The 25,637-nt window shown below is 42.9% G+C and overlaps 1 protein-coding gene across 2 annotated transcripts in view; it reads right to left on the minus strand.

The window, feature by feature from the left end:
• Window positions 1–25,637, minus strand: part of Tgfbrap1 (transforming growth factor beta receptor associated protein 1) — a 53,134-nt gene that overhangs the window by 13,120 nt on the left and 14,377 nt on the right. For both annotated transcript variants that reach the window (XM_031367351.1, XM_031367352.1), the window contains 5 exons: window positions 15,197–15,898; window positions 10,989–11,183; window positions 8,059–8,213; window positions 3,381–3,463; window positions 714–1,055 (listed from right to left, as the gene is read on the minus strand). In XM_031367351.1, coding sequence (XP_031223211.1) covers window positions 714–1,055; window positions 3,381–3,463; window positions 8,059–8,213; window positions 10,989–11,183; window positions 15,197–15,898 — 1,477 coding nt within the window. The remainder of the gene's footprint in view (window positions 1–713; window positions 1,056–3,380; window positions 3,464–8,058; window positions 8,214–10,988; window positions 11,184–15,196; window positions 15,899–25,637) is intronic.

The raw sequence follows: 25,637 nt of genomic DNA on the forward strand, positions 1-25,637 counted from the left end.
CAACAATCAATTTAACAGTCTTATGTAGATGCTTGTCTACAGCAATACTGAAAATACATATTTTTTTCTCAATATAAATTTTAAATAACTCCAAACATATTAACTGTATATTTCAGAATAATACATCACTACTAGTATTTTCTTAAATGAACATAAGTAAGTCCCTGGGAACATTTCACAATTTTTTATAGATAGAGCATCTTGAGTCACCACCACCAGGTGTCGGTGTGCACTGGATTTGAAATCAAACAGGCTGAGCAGCCCTAATCTGAAACCTGACATCTGAAATCTACCAAAACGCAGTGACCTAAGGGAGCTTGATCAACGGGATCAAGAAGGCTCAGCTATTTACTTAGATGCCATTCACCTTGACTATGAGTGACTCAATCGCACCATTACTACCAAGTGTCATCTTTTAAGGTGGGTCCTGGCCTGACAACATTTCCTAACAAAGCTCACAGTAATTCACGTTTTACTTTCCACCATGAAGAGGGAGGACAAGAGTGGATGTCTCTGAGGCCCTTTAGATTAGGAAGACATCATCATCTGAGGACCGTCTGCTGCCTATTGCCACAAGGACTTCTTGGGGATCTTGATTTCTCCTCCGAACGCAATGCTGGCTGAGTCAGTCTCATAGCATCTCCTCAAGGGGCCTCATAGAGTGCAAGAGGGCTGGAGTGAAAGCCTCACCACATGGGGCTGAGAACACTCACTTTTTGTGCTTCTCCAGCCAGGCAGCACTGTCCGTCAGCAAGCAGAAGTTTTCAGTGACCAAGAGGTCCAGGAGGCTATCGTGGTCAGCCTCTGCATACAGCTTGAGCAAGGCTGTGTCGATGTCTTCCTTGTAGCCATTTGCTACCTCTGTGCTTCGGATTTCATTCAGGTAGCTCATGAGGAAGCGCTTGCACTTGGCCATCTTCTCCTGGTCGCCTTGGGTCAGCTGGTTCAGGTCTGCATACTCGTGAAGAGGAGGGTGAGACCGGGTGAAGGAGGAGGAGGTGGGCAACAGGAAGGGGTAGAGAGAGATCAGCTCCCGGACATCCAGCTGGCTGCTTCTGCAATTACAGTGTCAAACTAAATGAAGCAAAAAGAGAGAGAGAGTACACATAGGCACACTAACAGTACTGGAGGCAGTGCCTGTAGGCACATGTTAATGGGTGTGAATGTGTCCAAGCAATCATTCTAATTTGCTAATACCAATGAAACAGTACCAAACATGGTTCCAAAAGGAGCAGAGGAGACAAGGGTGAGGAACATGTACAGATGACTGGTGAGTGCAACATAAAGACTGTGAGGAAAACCCAGTGTAAGACAGAACTATGCCAAGAACAACATGGCATCAATCTGAGCCAGGAAAAATAGCATCTTCCTAATGCTGAACCCCAAATATATTGTTCAGTGGTACTTGAGTAAGAGACTTTCTTCTACCTTAGGCGGTGCTATTACTAACATCTAGTAGGTAGAATCTAGGGATGAACGCACTACAATGTGTCAGACAGCCCTGCCCCAACACACGCACAATAAAGAACCATCAGGCCTAAGGGTCAAGAGTTGTCGGGGTCAAGACTAAAGGAGGGTTCCTGATACAGGAAACTTCTGCTCATTATTCACTCCAGGGTGAACCTACTGAAGGAAGATCTCTCGCCATGCAGTGCTTACTGGCCAGAACAGTCCCCACACTAGATGGGAGAGGTCCCTTCCAAGCTTGTAAGGCTCTTCAGAAGCACAGTCCCTCTGGTGCCCTTGTGATCCTCATTCTAATACTTAGGCCAAGTTTGCTAAATGGTATGAAGACAGACTGAGGACCTCCAGAAGACACACAGCTTGGGTCGCATACATGAACAACTCATGTGTTTTCTCACAGGTGCCAACCATGATGGTCTAGGAGTCTAGCCTCTGGCATAGTTATGGGGTGAAGTCTAAGGCCATGGCCCAGTACAGGAACAAGAAGGTCAACATCAATCACTGCTGTCTGAGAAGCTTCATACCCAAAAGTCAACTCTCAGTGACTCTGTGACAAGCAAGCAGTCACCAGCTTAATGCTGTGCTGTTGAGAGACTAATATGGAGGCATAAGAACCTCGTCCTAATGATAGACAGGCCCAGTTTCAGCTCTCTCACCACAGCGGAGGACTTTTCCAGGCATGTACTCATAGACATTTATCTTAGACTGACCACAGTATGTGCCAACAGCACCTATGATATGAAAGTCAAGGCCAATGACACTGTCAGGACAAGACAAGATTTGCTAAAGTGTGAATGAGCAAGGGCTCTACTTAAACTGAAGACCGCCAGCCTTTATAGGACCAGACAGTGGCAGCACCTGGACTGGTATAGTTAAAAGTAATACTGGGAGTCACTCCTCAAGAAATGGCTTCTTCCCTCAGAGACCTGTTCCCTAAACCCCATTTTTGTGACAGAGGAAACATCAAATCTGCTGTGTATTTCAGCACATCCTTGAGACACAAGCAATCATCCTCAAGGAAAGGCAGAAGAAGCCTACCAGAGAGCATCCTGCTAAGTTCCCTGGGATGTACAGAGTCTATACAGAGCTTTCTATATATGTTGTCTCCTAGAAATCTCTAGACCACAGAATGTTCTAAGTGAAGCACTGCTCTTTAAAGTACTTCAAGACAATGATCCTAGCAGGTGCAACCTCATTTCCCCAGAGGATGCTGAGCAAGTCTGTGAGTAACCATGGTCTCAGAAACACACTGTTGAGAGCAAAGGCCAGACACAAGGGCAAGTGTGATGACGAGGGTCTCCTTCCTACATAGATGGGTAAGGAAAACGAAGAGCAAGAGAGACTATGAGAATGCAAATGGGCAAGAGAAAAGGAGAGAAGACAACAGAGAAAAGGGATGCTTGGGAAAAGGGCCCACAGAAGAATCAGTCAGAATGGCAGGAGGCTGTCTTCCTAAAGACAGATTTACTTCCTGAGTGTGCCAACTGGGCATACACCATCTTGAAAGTCTATATATGATTCAAAGTTTTTAATAGGTCTTCCCAAAAGCCCTTGTTTTCTCTAAACTCAGCTTCTAGTGAAATCTCTGGGAAGGAGGTAGCAAGAATAAATATTCCTCAGAACCCACACATGACAATCCCACTCGAGAACACTACTGTCCTGGCTTGGCAGCCCTGCCACCTTCTAGGACTCTCCTCAGACTGTCAACTCAGGAGTTGGGACAGTGGGCACACTAAGGCTGGTGATGGAGACCAGGAACTACCTAGAAAGGTGTGAACTACCAAACAGCCCTTATCAATCCTACCCACATCTCCATCTAGCCTTCCCATAATTCTCCCCTGAAACTGCAGATGACAAAGGTTCCCAGGAGTTGGGGGACGCTGAGTGACAGCCCTGCTACCAACACTTCAAATTACCTGAAGAGTTCTTTGGCTTCCAGGAACTGGAGTTGTGCAAACTGTATAAAGCCTGCCTGCTGCAGAATCCTCCTGTACATTACCTGCAAGGGAATAAGGATCAATCATCTGAAGACATCTTAACCGACCACCAGAGGGGTAGCTGCACTGTCATCTGCATCCAGATTGACTGCATTCACAGAGGTAAGAAATTACTAGTTAAAAAAAAATACCTAAATCTATGTAGCTATCCCTCAGTAGTGGGAAGGCACTAGTTCCAGGGCCCCATAGATATCAGCATATGCCCAAGTCCTTTATAAAAAATAGCACTGTATCCCTTAGAATCTATGCACATGCTTTAAGTCAGGTCTAGATTACTTGTAATATCTAGAAATATATAAGTCTAATATAAACAGTTCTACTATAAACAGTTCTTATATAGTTTATGGAATAACGCCCAAGAAAAGAGTCTATATGCCTTCAGCACAAATGCAATCTTTCTTCTTGTAGTATTTGAGGTGGAGCCCAGAATCTCATACATGCAGGGAAGTGCTATATGGAGCAGGGGAGCTGAATGCACACACACACACACACACACATGTGCACACAAACATATGCACACATATATACATATGCACATACATGTATATATGTCCCACACAAACACGCACAGACCTTTGTAGGTTTGATTCCATGAACCCTTAATGTATTGCTTCACCCAGTGCTCAATCCACCAGGCTTTTGTGACTGCTTCAGCCTCTTGTTGCTCAGGTGGAGATCAATGACCTTAGGAGCTCTGCTTATTCTTCTACTCCTCTGAAAGTGACTTTGCATGAGTATTTCTCATAGATCACTCATACACAAGGCTAGTCAAACATAAGTACTACATAGATACATGGGCCTCTTAGCAAAGCTGAGGTAGTGTTGTGTGTGACCTATCTCCTGGAGATACTTGGCTCACATTAATAGCAGCCTATCTAAAGTTCTCGCAGTAAATTGCCACCTTGCTGTACATGGACCACTGCAATCCAACTTAACTCGTCTGCAGGATTCTTTCATTCTTGTAACATCCAACAATAATAACACATACACACACTTGGGCTGGAGAGGTGGCTCAGTGGTTAAGAGCATTGGCTGCTCTTCCAGAGGTCCTGGTTTCAATTCCCAGCACCAACATGGCAGCTCACAACTGTCTGTAATTTCAGTTCCAGGGGATCTTACACTCTCATACAGATAGACATGCAGGCAGAAAACCAATGTACATAAAAGTAAATAAATAAGTCATTAGGAAAAAAGAAAGATTAGGTGGTAGTGGCACATGCCTTTAATGTCAGAAATCAGGAGGCAGAGGCAGCCAGATCTCCTGGTTCAAAGCCAGACTTGTCTACAAAGTGAGTTCCAGGACAATTAGGGCTACACAGAGAAAACCTGTCTCAAACAAGGACACCACACACAACACACACTTCAGGAGAGTCCATCTTTTCCTCCCTTCAGTCACCATCCACTTCTGAGCTTTGTTAAGGATTGTCTGAAATGGTTACTGAACATATCCTGTTGCTTGTTCTCATGTATACCAACACCTTCATTCTGGCACTCTGTCTCCAACTAAAGATGGTTTTCACTGCTCTGACTGATACTAATTCTTCTTCTTCTAACCTAGAATGCCAAGAGGTCCTTGAATACGGGATAAAACCATTACTTATCTAATGATTAGTTTGAAAATTCTCTCCTATTTATTTAGGGATCATTTATCTGAAGGACTCCCTGGTCCACATTTTTTTTTTTTTTGTCATCCTCTGCCCCAATTTTAAAGGTGAGAAATTCTATTTAGAGATAAATTTTTACTTCAAAGTGACTAAAGTAATAAATGGTTGAGTCATGGTCTAAAACCAGACCTCATCAACACATTCTACCATTTTTTTAGAACAATCTTATTCTCTCAAACCAACTTTAAGAGGTTTTTAAGTGGTGTGTGTGTGTGTGTGTGTGTGTGAATTCATTTGGATTGCTGGGCATCAAACAGAAGTTCTTGTGCATGCTAGGCAAGTGTTCTGCTACTGAGCTATGCCGCAGTTCACCATGGTTCTAAGGAGCTCTCCAAGCATAGCAGGAGTCCCTTTAGGAGAGTCGATCTCAGCATGCTGCTTAAACTGCCTATCTCTCTTCCCTTTTTCTGTCTTTATCTTACATCTCTGAAGACTGCCATCTGACCAATAACTGGGCTTAGTATATCACCTTGTAACAATAAGCAGAATGTGGAGTTCTTCTGCCCAATATGCAGTTTTACTTCTAGAAGTAGAAATAATATAAGCCATGCTTGTAGAAGGATTAAAAAGACCCATCAAGCGTGAAAGAATGCTTAGGCATATCCAGGCTTACTACAGAGAAATCAGTGACACCAGCATCTTCATGAGGCTACCTGACTCAAATGCCACCCTTGTATCACCTTATCTACCCAACACTCCTCTACACCACCCCCAGAGAGAGACAAAAACCACCACCAACTTCACAAGTCCCCATTAGTCTACAAAGTTACCCCCAAATACATGTTAACAGAATTTGGAGGTGTAGTGTGTGGGATGCATTTAGGGTTGGATGAGGTCATCAAGGCAGGGCCCTAGGCTGGATGGTACTTGTGGCCCTCTTATGACAGAAGATGAGACCAGAGCCAGCACACTATATACTCTCACTATATGTGATGGCTTGGGGTTGACAAGTATGAGCTGAACACAGTCTTCATGGGGGCAGCATGAGCTGTAAAAGATGTGTCCAGAAAAGTAGATGAGACCTGTCAATGAAGCACTTCACCTGGGCAACAATGCATCTTTCGAAATTTTGGCATGTGCATAGGACTACACATACACATGAGTACACGCACATACTTGTGCGCACACACACACACACACACACACACACACACGTTTGCATAGCTCAAGGAAAATAACACCCACGTAACAAAGACAGTTGAAATTGCAGCATTACAGGGAGAAAGCAGGGATCAGATGCAAAGGAACAGAACCCCCCTCCCCCTCTCACAGGAGGCGCTGGAGGCTGGACAGCAAGGGAACTCATATGATTTCATCAGGGATTGGCTATGCCCTCTGCTCTTGTCAAAAAGAGCAGAGGTGGAAAAAAGCAAAATAAAGAAATGCTGAATAATTTGAGTATAGCACACATGGTGCTTGTAGAAGGACATGGTAGCCCTTTAACAGCAACTGACACAATGCCATGGCTGCACACTGCCCAGGCAGCTCCTCTTCATTCTGCCACAGTCCTCCCTGCCTGCACCGTGCGGACAAGGGAGGTAATGAAAGCACCAGCAGTCAGGAGTTTTGTGCCTTTGAGTTTGCTGCCCCCTGCTGAATGCTGATAGGTCAGTGCTACTTCAGCAATTGGGAGCAGGGCTGAGAACTTGGTTTACACACAGACCTCTCCTTCCAAATTCCCAAGCCTTGGAGGGCGCACACGCCCTTCATTCACTGGCACAAGCGACTAACTACCCTTTGCTCTATGAGGCAGTTTGCATCCAAACATATCTTTTCTGCCATAGCAATCAATCCTGGGTAAAATCTGACCGACTGATTCAAATAGAAATGTCTACATACCACCACAGTTTTAGTTGTTTGTTGTAGCTCTTTTTGCAGCACTAGGGACTGGACCTAAAGCCTCATCCAAGTTGTGCAAGGGTGTGTCACTTTTTAGTTTGAGACAGGGTTACCCTAAATCCCCAGTTGGCACTGAACTCACTCTGTACCTCAAGCAGGCCTTGAGCTTCGAGGTCCCCTTACCTCAGGCTTCCTAGTAACTAGCTTTACAGGGCTAGGCCTCCAGGTTCAGCTAACATGTTTTAGCACTCTCAAATATGAAGTGCCCTTAATGACACATCTGATCAAGTAGTAATTTTAGAAATGTAATTGATATCGACTGATTGTGTTTATCATATAAATAATATTTCAAGTTAGCATTTCTCCAGTGCACTTTGTGTTTTCTCTTGGCCAGGTAGAGTGATCTGTGCCTATGGTTCCTGTACTTGGAAGACTGAAGTTCTGAAAGGGAATGAAGTGGCTGGGCTCCTGCAATGAGAGGTGCTTTATCTGCACTGTGGGCAAAGCACTGCCTACAGATGATAGATTAAAAACAAACAAACAGACAGACAGACTTTTTTTGGAGGGGGAACAACAACCTTTTGACACTGTGTCATGGTAATGTGAGGTCTAAAATATATTGGATTTATACATATATATTGGAATTATAAATGTTCATTTATAGCTATCCTGGATGCAAGTGGTCCCTGCTATCTACAGAGAGGACATGCAAACAAATTACTTTAAGCCCACCTCAACAAATACATACTCTAAAATCAGATATCTGGGCTGAACTAACTCTGCCCACTTAAAGGAACCATGTACATAGCTGTTCTGTGGAGGTGACTGAAAAAGGGAGTGGAAATACAGCCCAGTGTACCAAGGGAGAAACTAACAGGCTGACCGTCCCCAGTCAGCTGTGCAGTCTTAGTTGAGCCGATTAGTTGCTCTGTAATTTGCTTCCTTACCTACAGAACATGAGATGTGTTGAAAAACATCACAGAATATGCACAAAAGCCCTGCACTGGTCTTCTGTAGCGAGAGCCCCGTGCGTGTGCTTAAATCTGAATGCTCATGCTTACAGGCATGCTTTCTTGTGACCAGTCATTACCAACCTGAAATTTCTCTTTTGGAATGTTCCTCCGGGCTCCTTTTGCCAAGACCAAAGCCTCCTCCACTCTCCGGTTTGCTAACAGATCCTGTATTTGTTTTTCCAGAGGTAATGGAACCAAGATGTAAACTCCTTTACTTGTGGCAACAATCACTCTTCCTGAGGGGAAGAAAAGAAAAGCCTAAACATTGCTGGAAGAGAAAGCGTTCCCTCCCTCGGTACACGACTGCTTTCCGCACACTGGGCCCTTATCTGATCTGCTAATCACTTCCACCAACTTTTCCAATACCATTCCAAACAGGATTATGGTGTGATGACTCCCTTGTCTTCCGCCCATACTGACAACTGTTGGGAAGGGTAAACTTTAATGTCACATTGCCAAAGGATAAAATGTGCTCTTTACCCCATTTTCTATGTGAAACTGCCCACTGATTTAGAAACCATGAGGAGACACATGATGTAGAGTCCAACGAAGCCTACAGAGCCACATCATGGAACATCATCAAAACCTCACTGAAAATCTTTTCTTTTTAAGTTAGTTTGCACAAACTAAGATTTTGATACAATGTTTTGGACTATGAGATAGGATTTCACGTCTCTATCCATGTACCACCTAGGCTGTTTACTTACTGGGTTCCCTACCATCCTGACAGCTGTCCTTGTCCACCACTGTAGCTCTTGCACCCAAGACTTTACAGCAGCAGTTATCAACTTGTGGGCCCACCCCAAGACTATCAGAAAATAGATACCTCACAATTTATAACAGTAGCAAAATTACAGTTATGAAGTAGCAACGAAAATAATTTTATGGCGGTGGGGGTGGAGGTGTCACCACAACCTGAGGAGCTGTATTACAGGGTCATGGCATTAGGAAGGTTGAGAACCACTGCTCTATGGAATTCTGTCTGTGAAAAAGTCAGGACTGCAGTCTACATAAGCTCCTGCAAATGAGCTTTCAAATTAAACTCTGATCCTTCTCTTAGTTCAGTGTCCCTCTTCACAGGAAGTAGTAACTTATTTCTTCTGTCTCCTGCATCACAATTAACGTGGTTTCCCTTGTTTTCTGTCAGTGTCTGGCTTCTGCTCGAAGCCACTCCTTCAAGGAGCCTCTGCTCCCATGTAAGGTAGGCTACACTGGCCTCTTCCACGTCTGTAACCCCCATGCTAGTTTAAACCACTCGATATACAAAGTCTTGTAACCTGAGCATGCAGTCAGTCCCCTATGCCTGCGGCTTCTGAATCTGTAGGATCAACTCATCAGGAATCAAAAATATCTGGAAAAGGAATGATTGCATCTGTAGTTGTACATGATATTTTTTTCTTTGTCACAGCTCTCCAAACAATAAATGAAGTAACAACTTCTTAAATAGCGTGTGCGTGGCCTTATATAATTTAGAGATGATTTAAAACCAACAAGAACTTGTGTGTAGGTTCTAGGCTAATACCAAGCCAAGTCATAAAGGGGTCCGAAACATCCATGAATTTCACTATTCAAGAGGGATAATGCAACTTGTCCATGTGTGTACCAAGGGATGACTGTAATTCACCTGCCAGTGCTTAACTGGATCTGACCCACGACATTGTGGGTGCTACATTTCTTACTAAGGTTATACATACCCCCAGCATCTCAGATACGACGAAGGCACTGTTCAGAGAACAAAGGGAATCTTAAATGGCAAGTACAAGCTATTACTTAGCTTTATAAAATAGTCAAAGCCATTCTTTGGACAAGTTGGTGACATGAGTATGGGCCAATATGGTGTAAGAAAATGGCCCCCACAGGCTCATAGTGAGTGGCACTATTAGGAGGTGTGGCCTTGATGGAGGAAGTGTGCCGCTGAGGGCTGGGCTTTGAGGTTTCAGAAGCTCAAGCCAGTATCTCAGTATCCCTTCCTGCGGCCTGCTGATTCAGACGTAGAACTCTCAGCTCCTTCTCCAGCACCATGTCTGCCTGCTGCCCTGCTTTCTGCCATGACAATAATGGACTGCACTTCTGAAACTATAACCCAGCCTCAATTACATGTTTTTCTTTATAAAAGTTGCTATGGTCATGGTATTTCTTTACAGCAATCAAAAGCCTAACTACGGCAGTGGTCTAGCAGATGGTGTTAAAGAATGAACATTAACATCCTCAGCTATGAATTTTCTTAGGAGATTTGTGATGATGCAAGTTATTACTCAATGATACAATATCCACCATTTACTTCCAAACAATGCTGCAAACACACCCAAGCTTTCTATCTGGGCGAAGGGAATGTGTGGTTCATCCTGTCTCTCATTCGATTTCTCTGAACATTTTCCAATGTTCAGAGTGGAAAGGAGAGGAAGTGAAATTTGTGCGCATTACACTTAGGCCACTTGCCAACTGTGCCTAACCACACTGCAGCCTCGATGCCTCCACCTTCCACACACACCGAGGACACACCTTTGGGACCTCTTGTTCAGACACATCCTTTTCTCTGCTAGAAGGTTCTGCATACACCTGCTTGGCTGATTCCTTCCATCCTTAAATGGCACCCCCAGGAAGCCCTCCCTGATATGTGCAGCCAAGTCCTAAACCACTGTAGTTCCTTACTGAAATGCCTACCATACCCTTAACCTTGCTGTCCCTGAAGCACAGAGACTGCACTACACTGATTACTCTTTCTTTTTCAAAGATTTATTTTTGTGTGCTCGCATATGCATTTGTGTGAGGGAGGAATGCATATACAGGTGCACATATACAGCTGTGAGCAGCTGGTACTGGGAATCAAACCTGGGTCCTCTGCAAGAGCAGCAAGAACACTTAATCACTAAGCCATTTCTCCAGCTCTGTTTAATATACCTTCTGGAAGCATAAGGCCCAGCTCCTAATGGGTCCCTAATAACATTTACTGTAGAAAGATCACAGAAGATTTGGAATGAAGATGTTAAGATTTCTAATTCAACAAGTACCTTCAAAGTCCTGCAGAATGTGACCCTCCTTAAAGGGCAGGGTCTGTTTCTGCTGCTGATCCAACATGCTGTGAACTGTGATGAATTCGTCATCGAGCGCTATGACATAGGGGAAGCAAACAGCTGCCCCAATCACATTTTCTGACCAGTGCACAGGAGCACGCTGGGAAATTCCGGCCACAGTGGCAAACATGCCTAGAAAATAAAAGGAGGTGTCTTCAAATAACTATGAGGTATTCTTAGCCATAGAAATGATGGGGTGAAAAGTAACTCTCCTTCAATTCTCCTACAGGCTTGCATTTTTTTAATTTAATTTTAATTTTTGTAGATTTTAAAATTTATTTATTTCATGTATATGAGTACACCGTAGCTGTCTTCAGACACACCAGAAGAGGGCATAAGATCCCCATTACAGATGGTTGTGAGCCACCATGTGGTTGCTGGGAATTGAACTCAGGACCTCTGGAAGAGCAGTCAGTGCTCTTAACTGCTGAGCCATCTCTCCAGCCCCAGGCTTGCATTTTAAAAACAATAACAGAATATATTAGTGTGCAAAGAATCACGTCTGACTTTATCACTGTGAAGACAATTACCTTATTCAGAGTTCATATCATAACTGCTTCTAAGTACAAATGATATTTTAAAATGTTTCCATTGCACTTACATGCCCACTTATAAATGACATGTCCCCACACAGGACACAGGAAGCTACTTAAGAAGCCTGGCATGCTTTCTTCCACATCCATCACTCCTCCATCTATGTTTCAGCTTTCTTTTTCACACATTTGGTCAACATATTTACTGAGCACCTGCCATGTGCCAGACACTCTACTATGAGAAAGAAGCTGGTTATGCTTAGAGTTGAATGAAGTCTGAGCACTGATTATTGGTGCTGCCCCTTTATCATTGAGAATGTGTATAAGCTATAAGAATACATATGCTATAACACAGAAAACTGGTTTCTTGACTCAAGACAGACTGCTGTGAATCATTTGTCCATAATAAGCTTGTGACAGTTATGTACACTGTACATAAGGCACTGATGTTAGGCAATACTGAGATGGATATTTTGACCCAGAGGTGTCAATCCATTTTAACTTTAACTTTTGAAAGCACCACACTGTTGCTTCCAAATGTTTAGACATCACTGAAACAATCAATGGCTTGTATTACATGGGGTGGAAGGGCAGGTGGGTATAAGATGAGGGGGCAAGCGCTCCACTGCTTTGGGCCTTTGCTGGAGTGGCATACCCTAGCAGAAGCATGAAGCAGGACGATGTCATTTGCCTCATGAACAAACCAGGAAGCAAACCCTCTGAAATGGACAGGGAGGAACCTAACCTTTGTCAAGGCTGACCAGATTCCACCTGCCTAGAGCAGCTGCTCTCAACTCGTGGGTTGCAACCCCTTTAGGGGTGCTGAATGGCCATTAGGGTGGGCCAAAGACCACTGGAAAACAGATATTTACATTATGACTCATAAAAGTAGCAAACTTACAGTTATGAAGTAGCAACAAAATAATTTTATGGTTGGGAGTCACCACAACATGAGGGACTCTAATAAGGGTCACAGCATTAGGAAGGCTGAGATGAGAACCGCTGTGCTAGGCTGGGACCCTCCTGGGGACAGGCATCCTGATCACAGCAAACAGTAACATCAAGTATACAAAACAGCATCAAAACACACTGAGGAAGTGAAGCGCAGCTAGGAAGGAAGACACTGCACTTACCTTCTCAAGAGACTCACACAGTTCAGAGGCTCTGGCTAATGGTTCTGACATAAGGAGGGCAGAACCAAAGTGTCATGAACCACGGCTCCTGCAGTTTCACTGGAGTGAAGAAACAGAGCCCTAACTGCCCGATGAAGTTGTCAAGCTGGGAAAGAACCCTAGGAATAGGGGCAGAGCTAGACCACTGCCAACGTGTCCCAGCTTGCTCTCTTTCTCTGGGCAGGTGATGAAGCCTGTTGCTTTTATACTACCAAAGGAGCCTAAATGTTGTCAGCATGCAACCCACAGGATTTGGAAAGGGCACATGAACTTTTAAAACCATTCTTTTTGGCCATGTCCCTTTTAGATTCAAGCCCACTTGTGATCTAAGCCCAAATAACATGAAGAACAACTGCACTGTTTTCCTTGTCTGAAAAGCATCATCAAGGGTGGATAGTCAAAGTATTATATAAAAAAAATGCCTGTTAAACTTGTCTTATGAAAGGTCATGAATGATCTCTTATGACAAGAGTGGTCACAAGCTACACTCAGGGAGAAAGGCAGAATCAAAAATAGAAATAGGTGTCATGCTGAAATGTGTATTTACAATCTTAATAGTAATTTGTTTGAACTCTTAATTTCTGGAGCCATGTAATGGTGCTATTTGTAGAACCTATATCTACATATGGTATATATAAGAGACCTTACATATATTCTGTCTATTTGCTTATAACTGTATTTACTACAAGCAAAATGCCACTCAGGTAGGTTGGTTCATTAACTATGAGGCTCATACAGTTGAGACATAGTACACTTGGGGGAAATGCGCCCACTATATAACTGTGCTTTCCCTTTAATCTGACACTATGACCAAGAGAGGAGCATGGGACTCCAACAGTGTCCTTGTAAAGACTTCATAACCAGAGCACTAGGGCTACACTAGAGGACAGGTGGAATGAAATGGGAATCCCAGACACAGATCCAGTGCATCATAAAGTTAGTGTCTATCAAAGGCAGCCATCAAAACCAGCAATGAGAAGGGCTCTGCCAAGTTTGTGGGCATAGTGGACAGTCATATAAAAAAAAAAATAGCAATTGAAATCAGTTCTTTACATGGTAAGACAGGAGACCACATAGATTAACATCAGAAATTACAAATGGCTTTGCCTATAACCTGGAAGGCAGGGAAGTCTACTGTCTTTTTACAACTCAAAATCATAAAGTAAAAACTCAAAAAGTCGACATATTGGATTACATGGGACTTTGGAAGAGGAGATTTCACAAGGCAAAAATTAGAAAAACATACCTGGAAGGCAGACACATCAGTGTCTCAAGTATATAAAGGACACCAGACAAGGCTAGTGACGACAGAGGCTTGAGTCGGGGTGGGGATGGGGTTCAATGAGTGATAGGACATGTGCTTGGCACGAATTCAGTCACTAGCACAATAAACAAACAAACGAAAAATCAACCAACCAACCAACCAGGTTGAAAAGATACAGAATAGGTGATTCCTACTAACCTAAAGAAGCACAATAGATTCCTAAACACAAGGAATTCTCAACCTGCTCGCATAGAAATGTGCTACACTGCCAAGGACATAAAAATTTGCCAGTATACTCTTAGCCAAGCCTGGGGGGAAAGCACTGGCCATTTGTCTCAGAGGAGAATATAAACACCCATTACCAAGGGACACATGGTAATAGCTGGTGCATAGGTATACATGCCTTCCATAATTTTTTTTTTCTCTTTTAGAGCAAAGGACATTGGGACCAAGCCCTTTCTTCTTCTATCAAGCCATGAACAGACATGGAAGAGTCTTGAATACATAGTCAAGTAAACTCAGCCACTTTGAAAGGCTACCCATGTGATTCTAGACCACATTCCAAGACCAACCATGTAGACAGTCCAAGGTTAGTGGCTGCCAGGAGATGGGATAGGGGTTCACAGTGACTAGGTCAAGCCTAGGGACTTTTAAGGCAGTATACGATACCACGGTAGTGGTTACAAGTCACTGTATACTTGGGCAAACCTGTCAAATGTTCATCACCAAGAATGAGCCCTAATGTGAATTCTCTCTTTATTAATGAGGTGTTAATCAGGGTCACTGACTATGTGAAAGACCACTCTGGTGGGAAATGGTGACCCCACAGCCACAATAGAATTTCAGCACATGTTGGTCATGCAGACCTACTATGACCTGGCCAATCATTTTCAATGCTGCCAGGCACTCCTAAGTACAACCATATGTCACATGTCATCTGGTCCACAGCAAAAGCATGTGAATACTAAGGGACACTGTTCATATCACTGACCAACAGACACTCTGATGACTGTACAATGACAGAAGCACCTAATGATGTGTTTCTTAGGATCATGTCATTAAGTGACCTATGTCACTGTGGAACCCTCACCCTCCTACTATAAGGTGTGTCCAAAAGACCTAAGACAGCAGGCAGGATGCAGATGCCACGAGCAGCGACTCCCCAGCCCTCCTCACCCAAGCCTCCTGGGCCAGCCAGCAGGAACTCCTGTCTGCCTATCCTCTTGACGATGGGTGGCTTCTCCTCACTGCAGTAGGGAAACAGGTCCTGGGAAAGGCCTGTGCTGTAGTTCAGGATGATGTATTGTGTGGTCAAGGCCAGGCACAAGAAGTATCCATCCACAGCCACAGCAAGAGGCTGCTCTGGGGTGGACACTTCCTTGACAATCTGTACTCGGTCCTCATACACCAGAAACATCTGGACAGTCCTGCGCTTCACGGAAATGATGCACACCTCCACGCAGAAAGGGTCCCCGTTCACAGGGTTCTCGTTCACTGCAAAGGTTGTAGCCCCTTTGATGCGGGCTCCTGAGGGGACTGGCTCCAGGTTCAGCATGTTAACCAGGGTTATAGAGTTGTCACAGAGCACCAGCAGCCTATTTAGAGCTGAGGCCGCACACAGCTCGTTCACAGGTTTCTTGAAGCCCAGGTGTCTGTGGAGCTGTTTGGTGGCAACGAATGTAGCTGTCCCTGTAGGCATGGCCTTCTCCTCCAGCAGGAAGTGGTAAATGAAGCAGTCGTTGGTGCCAACATAAAGATTCCTGCCACAGCACTCCACACACTCAATGCTGATGTGGTCTTTGTCGCCCATCAGCAGCTCCCGTTCCACTGCAGAGACCAAGGTGAAGGCCTTGATGTTCATCATGTCTACTGGGTGATCTGTGGGGAGACAGGTAGAGAGGTTTAATCTTACAGGAAGAGGGAAGAAACAGAAACCAGACGCCGTGAGAAAGATGCACTGCTTCCCTATCCACCATTTCAAGTGAAGAATCTGACTGTTAGAAAACAGAAAGAAAAGAGTTCCCATGCCCAGCTTCACTGGGCAGCTGGGGACCCTGGGAAAGAGCACACGTGTGTGCTTAGGGTGACTTCCCCTTCCGCTTATTTCCAATAGAGCTGAAAGTTCCACAGACTTTTCTCTGTTGTTCCTGGGACATATGCCGCAGATAGAACACACACATACACACACACACATACACACACACACACACACACACACACACACACACACACACACATGAGGGACTAATGAAAGAGGCACCAAGCTTCTTTAGTGTCTATAGCCGCTTGCACGTATGTTTAAGAGAGTAGTGGGAACTACGTCCTGAATCCCGCTGTGTTCCTCTCTGAGGTACACTCCAGCTCCACACTTGTCTCTAGGTGTAAACACCTTAGCACTGAGTAGCAAAGATCTGCCTCAATCTCTGGTCTTCCAGGTGGTGTGATGAGCTGTTCAATAGGACTGTGAGAGAGTCACTGGTGTGGCAGTCACTGGAGAGCCTCACTGGAAGAAAAGCGCCCCGGGCTTCCTAAGGTCTCCTCTGACAAGACTCTGGTTTAACATTCCTCAGACGCACAAGCTGCAGAAGCACTAAACAGCCTCTCTTGGCTTCTCAGTGGTAGAAAGGTGGCTTCCAAGCACAACTTGTAATTCCTGTGAGGGGCGGGGGATGAGCAGATTTAGAAGGAACATGAAGGCTGATAGAAGTGACAGAGACCACACTCAGGCCAACACAAGAAAGCTGCCTTTGTCCCTCAAGCTACAGAGATGGAATTGGATGACTTTATGAGAAATTAATTCCAGTTTTCTGAGACATTACTATTGAGTCTTGAGTGTGAAGGTTGGAAGACCTCAGAAATTAGTTACTTCAGCGAAAGTGAGAAGTCCTAAAATGTCTCCGATGCCTTTCCACTCAGAGATCCTATGCCACAGTTTTGTGCACCCCCTCCTCTACTGAGTCAATGGCAGGTATTTTACATCATACTGTGACTCCCTTCCCTGAGCCCAAAAGCTCAAAAGCGAGGACTGTGTGTGGAAATTCCTACCAATTGATTTCTATCACGCAAACTGAAGTCTCTTCCCAGGTCATGAGTTCAAACTTTATCTTCCCTGTGGTGATAATGGAAGGTAAAATAGCTCTAAGATTAAGGCTTGAGTGTGAGGACCCTAGGTATGGGCTTGGTGCCCTTCACAAAGAGGGCCAAGAGCTGTGTGTCCCTTGTGATGAAGTAGCACAAGGAGCCTTTAGGAAGACAGACCCTAACCAGAAATTGTGAGCAATATTGCCCCATTGCTTACATATCACCCAGGCCAGAGCACCATGTTGTAGCTTTTCCAGTCTGGGTCTGCACATCTGTAAAATGAATGTAGAAGCAGCAGCCCCTACATCCTAAGACTGAGGTAAAGCAAATCTGCTCAGGCGCGGTGTTTACTACCTGGCACATAGCACTCTGAAGCTCTTCATTTCATTATGAAGACTAACTCCTTCCCGACATGATGGGCTCTGCTGCTCTCAGCCCATCAATCTGCTTTATTTCCTAATGTGGGCTCCAAGAAAGGAAATGCTACCATGCTCTGTTCTCAGATATGGCTATCTTACCAACCTGCATTGAAGAACAGAGGGAAACAAGAATTGCTGCTGTGCACCTGCAATAGCATGCTCAGGAGGGCAGAGGTGGACTACCACAAGTTCAATGCCCAGCCAGGGCTACATAGTAGGACCCTGTCTCATAAAATAAAACACAAGAGCAGGGGAGGGGAGAGGAGGGAAAGAAAGAGGTGAGCTAATTTCTTCTGGACCCCTGATGCAAGCCAGCAATCCCAGCAGCTGGGGAAGCTAAGGAGGGAAGATCACACACCAAGGCTGCCTACCTGTCTCTAAGCCACAGGACTTCTCAGAACCCCAGGGATATCTAGAACACATACAGACTTCTGCAAGTAATTTCTGGGACACACAACTTTCTCTCTCTTTTAAAACAGAACCATCTATTTGTCAAGACCAAATAGGATGACCAGAACCCACCTAGACATCCTTCCCATTTAAATGCTAATGAGTAAACCACAGATATTGAAATGTAGGCTTGGAGACATCTAAGCCTGTAAAAACTGAGATAATACAAAATACGTCTTCCTTCATTGGTTGAACAATCAGGACTGTCTTTTATAATGGCAGGATAGAGCGATTCTGCCATTTAAAATATGAATTGTATCTCATGCGTTTTAGAAAGAATAGAAACAAGCTCTGGGCACCTACAATCACACAATCACATTCCTTTTATTTAACCTCATAAAGCAGGGTTGTATATAATTCTAGCCTCCGTCTTCTCTCAGCATAGAAATAAACTATACACGTTTGAGGTGAAGAGTATCATACAAAGTCAAAAACCTCCTGTTTAGTAAAGGGGGTGAGCAGGGAAAACAGGAGGGAGATGGAACTGTACGGCAAGCACATGCCTTAATTAAAAAAAAAAACCATAATTCTATGGCACTTAAAAACAAATGCAGTACTGTCTCATGATCTGCCAGCTCAAGTCTTGCTGATGACAAGTTTTCTAGTAGATATCTTTAAGTTAAAAACAAAAAAAAATCAGAGTGCTGGAGAGGTGGCTCAGTGGTTAAGAGCACTGGCTGCTCTTCCAGAAGAGCCAGGTTCAATTCTCAGCACCCACATGACAGCTTATAACTATCTACAGCTCCAAATTCAGGGAATCTCATGCCTTCAGGTCTTTCTGAGCAACAGGCATCACATGGTAACACACATACCACAACCAATACACTCATATACAAAATAATACTAACAAGGTTTTTAAATTAATAGCCTGCTCTTTTCCCTCCATGTTGCCGTTTGAGACAGGGTCTCTCATAGCACAGGTTAGTCTTGAACCCCAGGCCTCTCACTTCACTCCCAAGTGCTGCAATTATTAGGCATGTGTCATGACAGCTGCTAAGAGCCTTCTCTTTTAATTAAGCAATAGCTGATAAGAAGAAAAGTTAGATGGTGGTGAGTGAAAGATAATCATATAACTTAAAAATGGTTTATTCTTATAAGCAGTAGCAGTATTCTTCCCATGATCTAGTTCAAAGGATATATTTATGTGACTGAAGTAAGAATTACAAAAAGGTAAACATTGGGCAACACATCTGTGTTAACATTAAGTCCAACTTGCAGCAAGTTCCTCTTGGTGTGTAAACAAAATAAAAAGTTCTAAGACTGGTACTTGCTTCCCAAGGGCCTCACAACTTCATGAGGGAAATAAGACTAAAAAATACATGAAAATACCCAATGAAGGAGTTAGAGAAAGGACCAATGGAGCTGAAGGGTTTGCAGCCCCTTAGGACGAACAACAATATGAACTAACTAGTCCCCTCAGAGCTTCCAGGGACTAAACCACCAACCAAGGACTGCACATGGAGGGGTCTGATTGTTCTGGCAGCATGTGTATAGTAGAGGATTGCAAATTCGATCATCAATGGGAGGAGAGGCCCTTGGCCCTGTGAAGATTCTGTGCCCCAGTGTAGGGGAATGCCAGGGCCAATAAGTGGGAGAGGGTGGGGTGGCAAGCATGGGGAGTGGGGAGGCAACAGGGGTTTGTTCTTGTTGTTTTTGTTTGTTTGTTTGTTTTTTGAGGGGAAACTGGGAAAGGAGAAATCATATGACACGTAAATAAAGAAAATATCTAATAAAAAAAAAATACATGGGGACTTGAGAAATAATGCCTAAAGGCCAAAATAAAGGTCTTTGAATTTTGCTTTTTACATCACTTTTTTAAAACTAATAGTTTTTTGAGAATTTCATACAATGTGTTCTCTACCCACTGAGTTAACTTTGGGTCCTTATTTATTTATTTTACCCATCTGGTTCAATTTGTGCTGCCCATATATTCTTGGATGTGTGTGTGGCCTTCCAGTAACCTGAGGCCTACTTACCACTGTAAAACTTTACACACACACACACACACACACACACACACACACACACACACACACTGGATCTACCCTATAAGGAGGCAACAATGCTGCTACTAGACCAACAGGGTAACACATGCACATTTATATACAAATATATTAAATATATGTAAATATATCAAATATATATATTTGAGTCACAGAACATGAAGATATCTAGCTGGTATTGACCTGGAAGCTTCATTCCTATTGGCTGGTTTTCATAGCAATGTAACAATCTTAATCATTATTCTCTACCAACTTGAGGTCATGCACCTTGTCTTTGAAGGATATTGCCACTAATGATTAAATGTGTCTTTGAAAATGCCCACGTAGGACTAGAGGGATGACTCACCAGGTAAAGTTGTTTGTTGTCAAGCCAGGGGACCTGAGTTGGATCCCCAGACCTAACATGGGTGAAGGTGAAAATGAGCTCCTACAAGCTGCCCTCTGATCTCTACATGCACACTGCAGCAGCATGGCCTTCTCCACAAAACAATACTTGAAAAAGAAAATTCTAATATAAAAATATTATTTTTACTAATGAACACAAAAAACATTATTAGCCTCTGTATGTGCTGCCATAAGAACTGGCTGCTTTGGGTGGTGAATTCACTTTTTATGGTTCCCTGCGGGTTTGGTACCAGAGAATTTGATATTGTCCATATGTTTTTAAAGATGTCTACTCTCTTGACTTGAAGACAACAGTTAGGTGGGCTTCTCAGGCCTTGCTTCTCTCTCCTCTTGGCATGTAGCCAAGATCGGCAGCTAAGATGAGACTTGGGTTATGAGCTACACAGAGCACCAGCTATGCTTTGATTTCATGGACACTGTTTCCCAAAGCAAGCACCGTGTTCTTGATGTAATTCTGTTAAACATTTGAGAATCACATAATACAAATTCTGTATAAAAAAGTTATTCTGAGAATCAAAAAAAAAAAAAAATGGAGGGTTCATATCTCCCTTTATGAAGCCGATATGAAGCATATCACTGATACTAAAGCCCAACAGTGCTTGTTCCCAAAAGAGAAATTAGGTTATTCTTACAAATGAGCATGCTCTTTATCACCTGAGTCAATCACTCAACATACAGTAAAATTAAAATATGGCTATTATAATACTCTATTAGCAGCATATTCACAGGAAGGTCCATAAAGATGATAATATCTGTTGATTTTATTTTCCACAATTACAACTAAAAAAGAAAAATGTCTTTATTTTAATAGGAGCATAAAATATCAATTAAAATTCAATATTTATATATATCTATTTTTTGGGGTTTTTGTTTTTGTTGTTGTTGTTGTTGTTTTTTGTTTTTTGTTTTTTTGTTTTTGGTTTTTTGTTTTTTTTTGAGACAGGGTTTCTCTGTATAGCCCTGGCTGTCCTGGACCTCACTCTGTAGACCAGGCTGGCCTCGAACTCAGAAATCCTCCTGCTTCTGCCTCCCAAGTGCTGGGATTAAAGGCATGCGCCACCACCGCCCGGTTAATATTTATGTATATCAAAAGCTTGCAGAATATTATTCTACTACCTAAAACAAAGAAAACCCCACTAGCTTGTTAATTATGTGTGTGCATGTGTATATCTCTGTGTGCGTGTGTACATGTAAGTGCAGGTACTCACAGAGACCAGGGGGTATAGGATCCACCTGAAGCTGAAGTTACAGACATAGGTGCTAGGAACCCAACTCAGACCCTCTGTAGGAACAGTATGCTCTCTTAACCACTGAGCCATCTCTCCATGCCTAAATAGCAAAACTTTACAACTATTTTTTTTTAAAAGAGGACAAAGATGTCTGTTATTAGCACCTGTGGTAGGATAAATGGAGTCCTACCCAAGCTGCTGAAGGTCTAAGCTGCAGCACCCATGAATGACACCTTCTGCAGCATAAGATCTTGTAGACACCAGTCTCCTAAACACCGGGATTAAAGGTGTGGTTAACCAAGCCTGGATTTAAGTTTCTCTTTACCTAGAGTTTGCACTGTTCTAGACTGGCCTTGAACTCAGAGATCTGCTTGTCTTTGCCTCCTGGGATTAAAGGCTTGTACTACCACGCCTGGACCTAAATTTAGCTGGGTGGGATCTTGCCCCAAGGTCATTACTCCCTTAATTCAATGTAATATCCTTGAATATAGGATTCAGCTCCATTTCACTTCCTCATGCCCCTTTAAAATTTGAACCACATATTTTATATTTTTTCCTTTCTCAAGCTTGTTTAAAATGTTCTTCATGAGATTTAACCAGAGGACAAAGTCTATGATGGGCATTTCTGAGACTAATACTCAAATGTCTACATGACATGTCTACAGGGAGATTTACAAAGTTTCTATTAAAATGAGCAAGAATTTAGAGGTATTTAATTAAAAAATTATATCAAAGCAATTTGCATTTCTACAAATAACAATTATAAACTTTAATCTTAAAATGTATTCAGTATATTGTATGAAAGAATCATTTAACAAGAATGTACAAGATCGCCGGGCAGCTGTGGTGCACACCTTTCATCCCAGCACTTGGAGGCAGAGGCAGGCAGATTTCTGAGTTCGAGGCCAGCCTGGTCTACAGAGTGAGGTCCAGGACAGCCAGGGCTATACAGAGAAACCCTGTCTCAAAAAAACCAAAAAAGAAAAAAAAAAAAGAATGTACAAGATCACTAAATAAAACCCTAAAACCTTATTCTTACACATTAAAGACCTAAATTATAAACTCAGCAGGTTTTTTCTGCAGAAACTGACAAACTAGTTTTAAATTTTAAATGGAAATCCAAGGACTGTGAATTGCTCAAACAATCTTGAAACTGAAAAAATGAAATAGGACCTAGACTAATAGATTTCAGGAACTGTTATCAAACTACAGTATGCAATTAAGACATAAGGTTAGCCAGGTACTACGGTGCCTGACTATATAGTCCCACCTATGTGGCAAGGTTAGGCAGGAAGATCATTTGTGTCTAGAAGCTAGAGGCTAGGGGAGCAACATATTCATCTCAAAGAGGTAAAGAATAGAAAGGAAGGGGGGGACAGAAAAAGGGTATAACGAAGCAGGTCAAGCCATACTGGGAGAAAAAAACTGCAATTCATACACCTGACAATTCACATAAAAAGTTACAAAACTCCCATAAGCCAACAAAACAAACAAACAAGAAAAGCTTATTTTCCACACGAGTAAAAAATTCAGGACACTTTACAAAACAAGAGCTGGGCAGTGGTGGCATACACCTTTAATCCCAGCACTTGGGAGGCAGAGGCAGGTAGATTTCTGAGTTCAAGGCCAGCCTGGTCTACATAGTGAGTTCCAGGACAGCAAGAGCTATACGCTATACAGAGAAACCCTGTCTCGAAAAACCAAAAAAAAAAAAAAAAAAAAAAAAAAAAAAAAAAAAAAAGAAGACTGACACCAAGCTGAACATGGTGACACATACCTCCAATTCCAGCACTCTGGAAGACAGGGGCAGACAGATTTCTGAGTTTAAGGATAGCCTGGTCTACATAGCAAGTTCCAGGTCAGCCAGGGCTGCATATTGAGACTCTGTCTCAAAAAAAAAAAAGAAAGAAAGAAAGAGAGAGAGAAAGAAAGAAAGAAAGAAAGAGAAAGAAAGAAAGAAAGGAAGGAAGAGAAAGAAAGAAAGAGAAAGAAAGAAAGAAAGAAAGAAAGAAAGAAAGGAAGACAGAGAGAGAAGGGGGAAAGGAGGAAGGGAGGGAGGAAGGAGAGAAGAGAAAAGAAAAAAGATTAACATAAGGGCTAAGAATACAGCTCAGTGATACAACATTTGTTTATGAGGCCCTAGGCTAAGAATCTAATACTGTTTAAACAAAAGAAAAACAAACCAAAAAAGCAGAGGTGTACTCCAAGTGTCAATGGGGACACAGAACAAAGGGAAACCGCAGGCTTTGCTGGGAATAGCTTAAGGTGGTACAATTCTCTTGAAGAGTCTATTGTGAAAATTTTTTTTTAAAGATTTATTTATGCCTGGCGGTGGTGGCGCATGCCTTTAATCCTAGCACTTGGGAGGCAGAGGCAGGTGGATTTCTGAGTTCAAGGCCAGCCTGGTCTACAGAGTAAGTTCCACAACAGCCAGGGCTATACAGAGAATGTCTCGAAAAAACAAAAAACAAAAAACAAAAAAAAAGAAAAAAGAAAAAAAGAAAAGATTCATTTATTTATTATAAGTACACTGTAGATGTCTTCAGACACTCCAGAAGAGGGTGTCAGATCCCATTACAGATGGTTGTGAGCCACCATGTGGTTGCTGGGATTTGAACTCAGGACCTTCGTTAGAGCAGTCAGTGCTTTTAACTGCTGAGCCACCTCTCCAGCCCTGCAATTTTTCTTTTTAACAAATATAAGCATGTAGTATCTGACTATCTCATACATTTTTATTAGTTTGTTTGTTTTGTTTCAAGGTCCTCAAATTCAATATGTAACTGAAGATGACCTTGAAAGTCTGATAATGCTACCTCCATCTCCAAGTGCAATATTACAGGCATGGGCCATTCTTAATGTTTCTATATTAACTTATGCTTTCTATAATGCTTCTATAATGCTTCTTGTTCTATTAATAATGAGTTTTAGAACCATCAGGTAACACATTTTAGCTAAGGAGTTGCTGTCAGAGCTATCTTCCTAGCCTAGCCATTTGTGACACATTTATAGTAGACTACTAGCTTAGGAACACATGGATAAACACAATACATGGATGGATGTCAAAAATGCTGTGGGAGACAGCTCAGTAAATAGAAACATTTACCACCAGGCCTCGGGTCCTCAGGTCCTATGTGGTGAAGGAAATATACAACTCCTGCCAGTTTTCTTCTGACCTCCACACACATGGTGCCCTGGCATGCATGTGCCCTCACACATGTAAACACAAAAATGAAATAATAAAAAGCTGCATATTCTATAAACTCCCACTTACATAAGTTTCAAAAGCAGACAGCACCAATTTAAGTTCTTTCACTCAAGAAAGTAAGTCTTACTTTAGGGACATGGCGACTAAATGGCGAATGACAAAATCAACTCTCTGAGGTACAGGGAGAGTCTGTACCTTGTTTAAGGTGTCTGGTGTGAAAGTGTGGAGATTTGCTGTCTTAGATTCTTTTCTATTGCTGTGACCAAACACCATGACCAAGGCAACTTAGAGAAGAGTTTATTTAAAGCTTACCGTTTCAGAGGGTTAGAGTCCATAACCATCATGGCGAGGGGCAAAGCATGAGGTAGGAAGAGAAGGAAAGGAAGAGGAAGGTGGGGAAAACAAAAGGTGGTAACTGGGAATCGCATGGGCTTTTAAAATCCCAAAGCCCACTTTCAGGAATATACCCCCTAATCCTTCCCAAATAGTTCCTCCAACTAGAGACCAAACATTCAAATATATGAATTTATGGAGGTCATTCTCATTCCAACTACCACGCTTGTCAAAATTCATTAACCTGTACAGCATGTGCCTTTCATCAGGCAGGCAGATGTGTATACCTAACACATATGGTGAGGAGGCAGGACTGGGAGTTCAGGGCCAGCCTACATGAGGAGACTGCCTCTTGAAACAGTAAGGGGCTCACATATTTGACCAAAGGTATCTGGATATAATGGGAAACTAGTAAAATGCCAGTACAGACAAAGCACACACCCAGTTCCCGCCCCCCAAAAGGTGGGATGCTGTAATAATCATGAAGTTGCA

This window comes from Mastomys coucha, unplaced genomic scaffold, assembly GCF_008632895.1.
Source record: "Mastomys coucha isolate ucsf_1 unplaced genomic scaffold, UCSF_Mcou_1 pScaffold14, whole genome shotgun sequence".
NCBI classification, from domain to species: domain Eukaryota; kingdom Metazoa; phylum Chordata; class Mammalia; order Rodentia; family Muridae; genus Mastomys; species Mastomys coucha.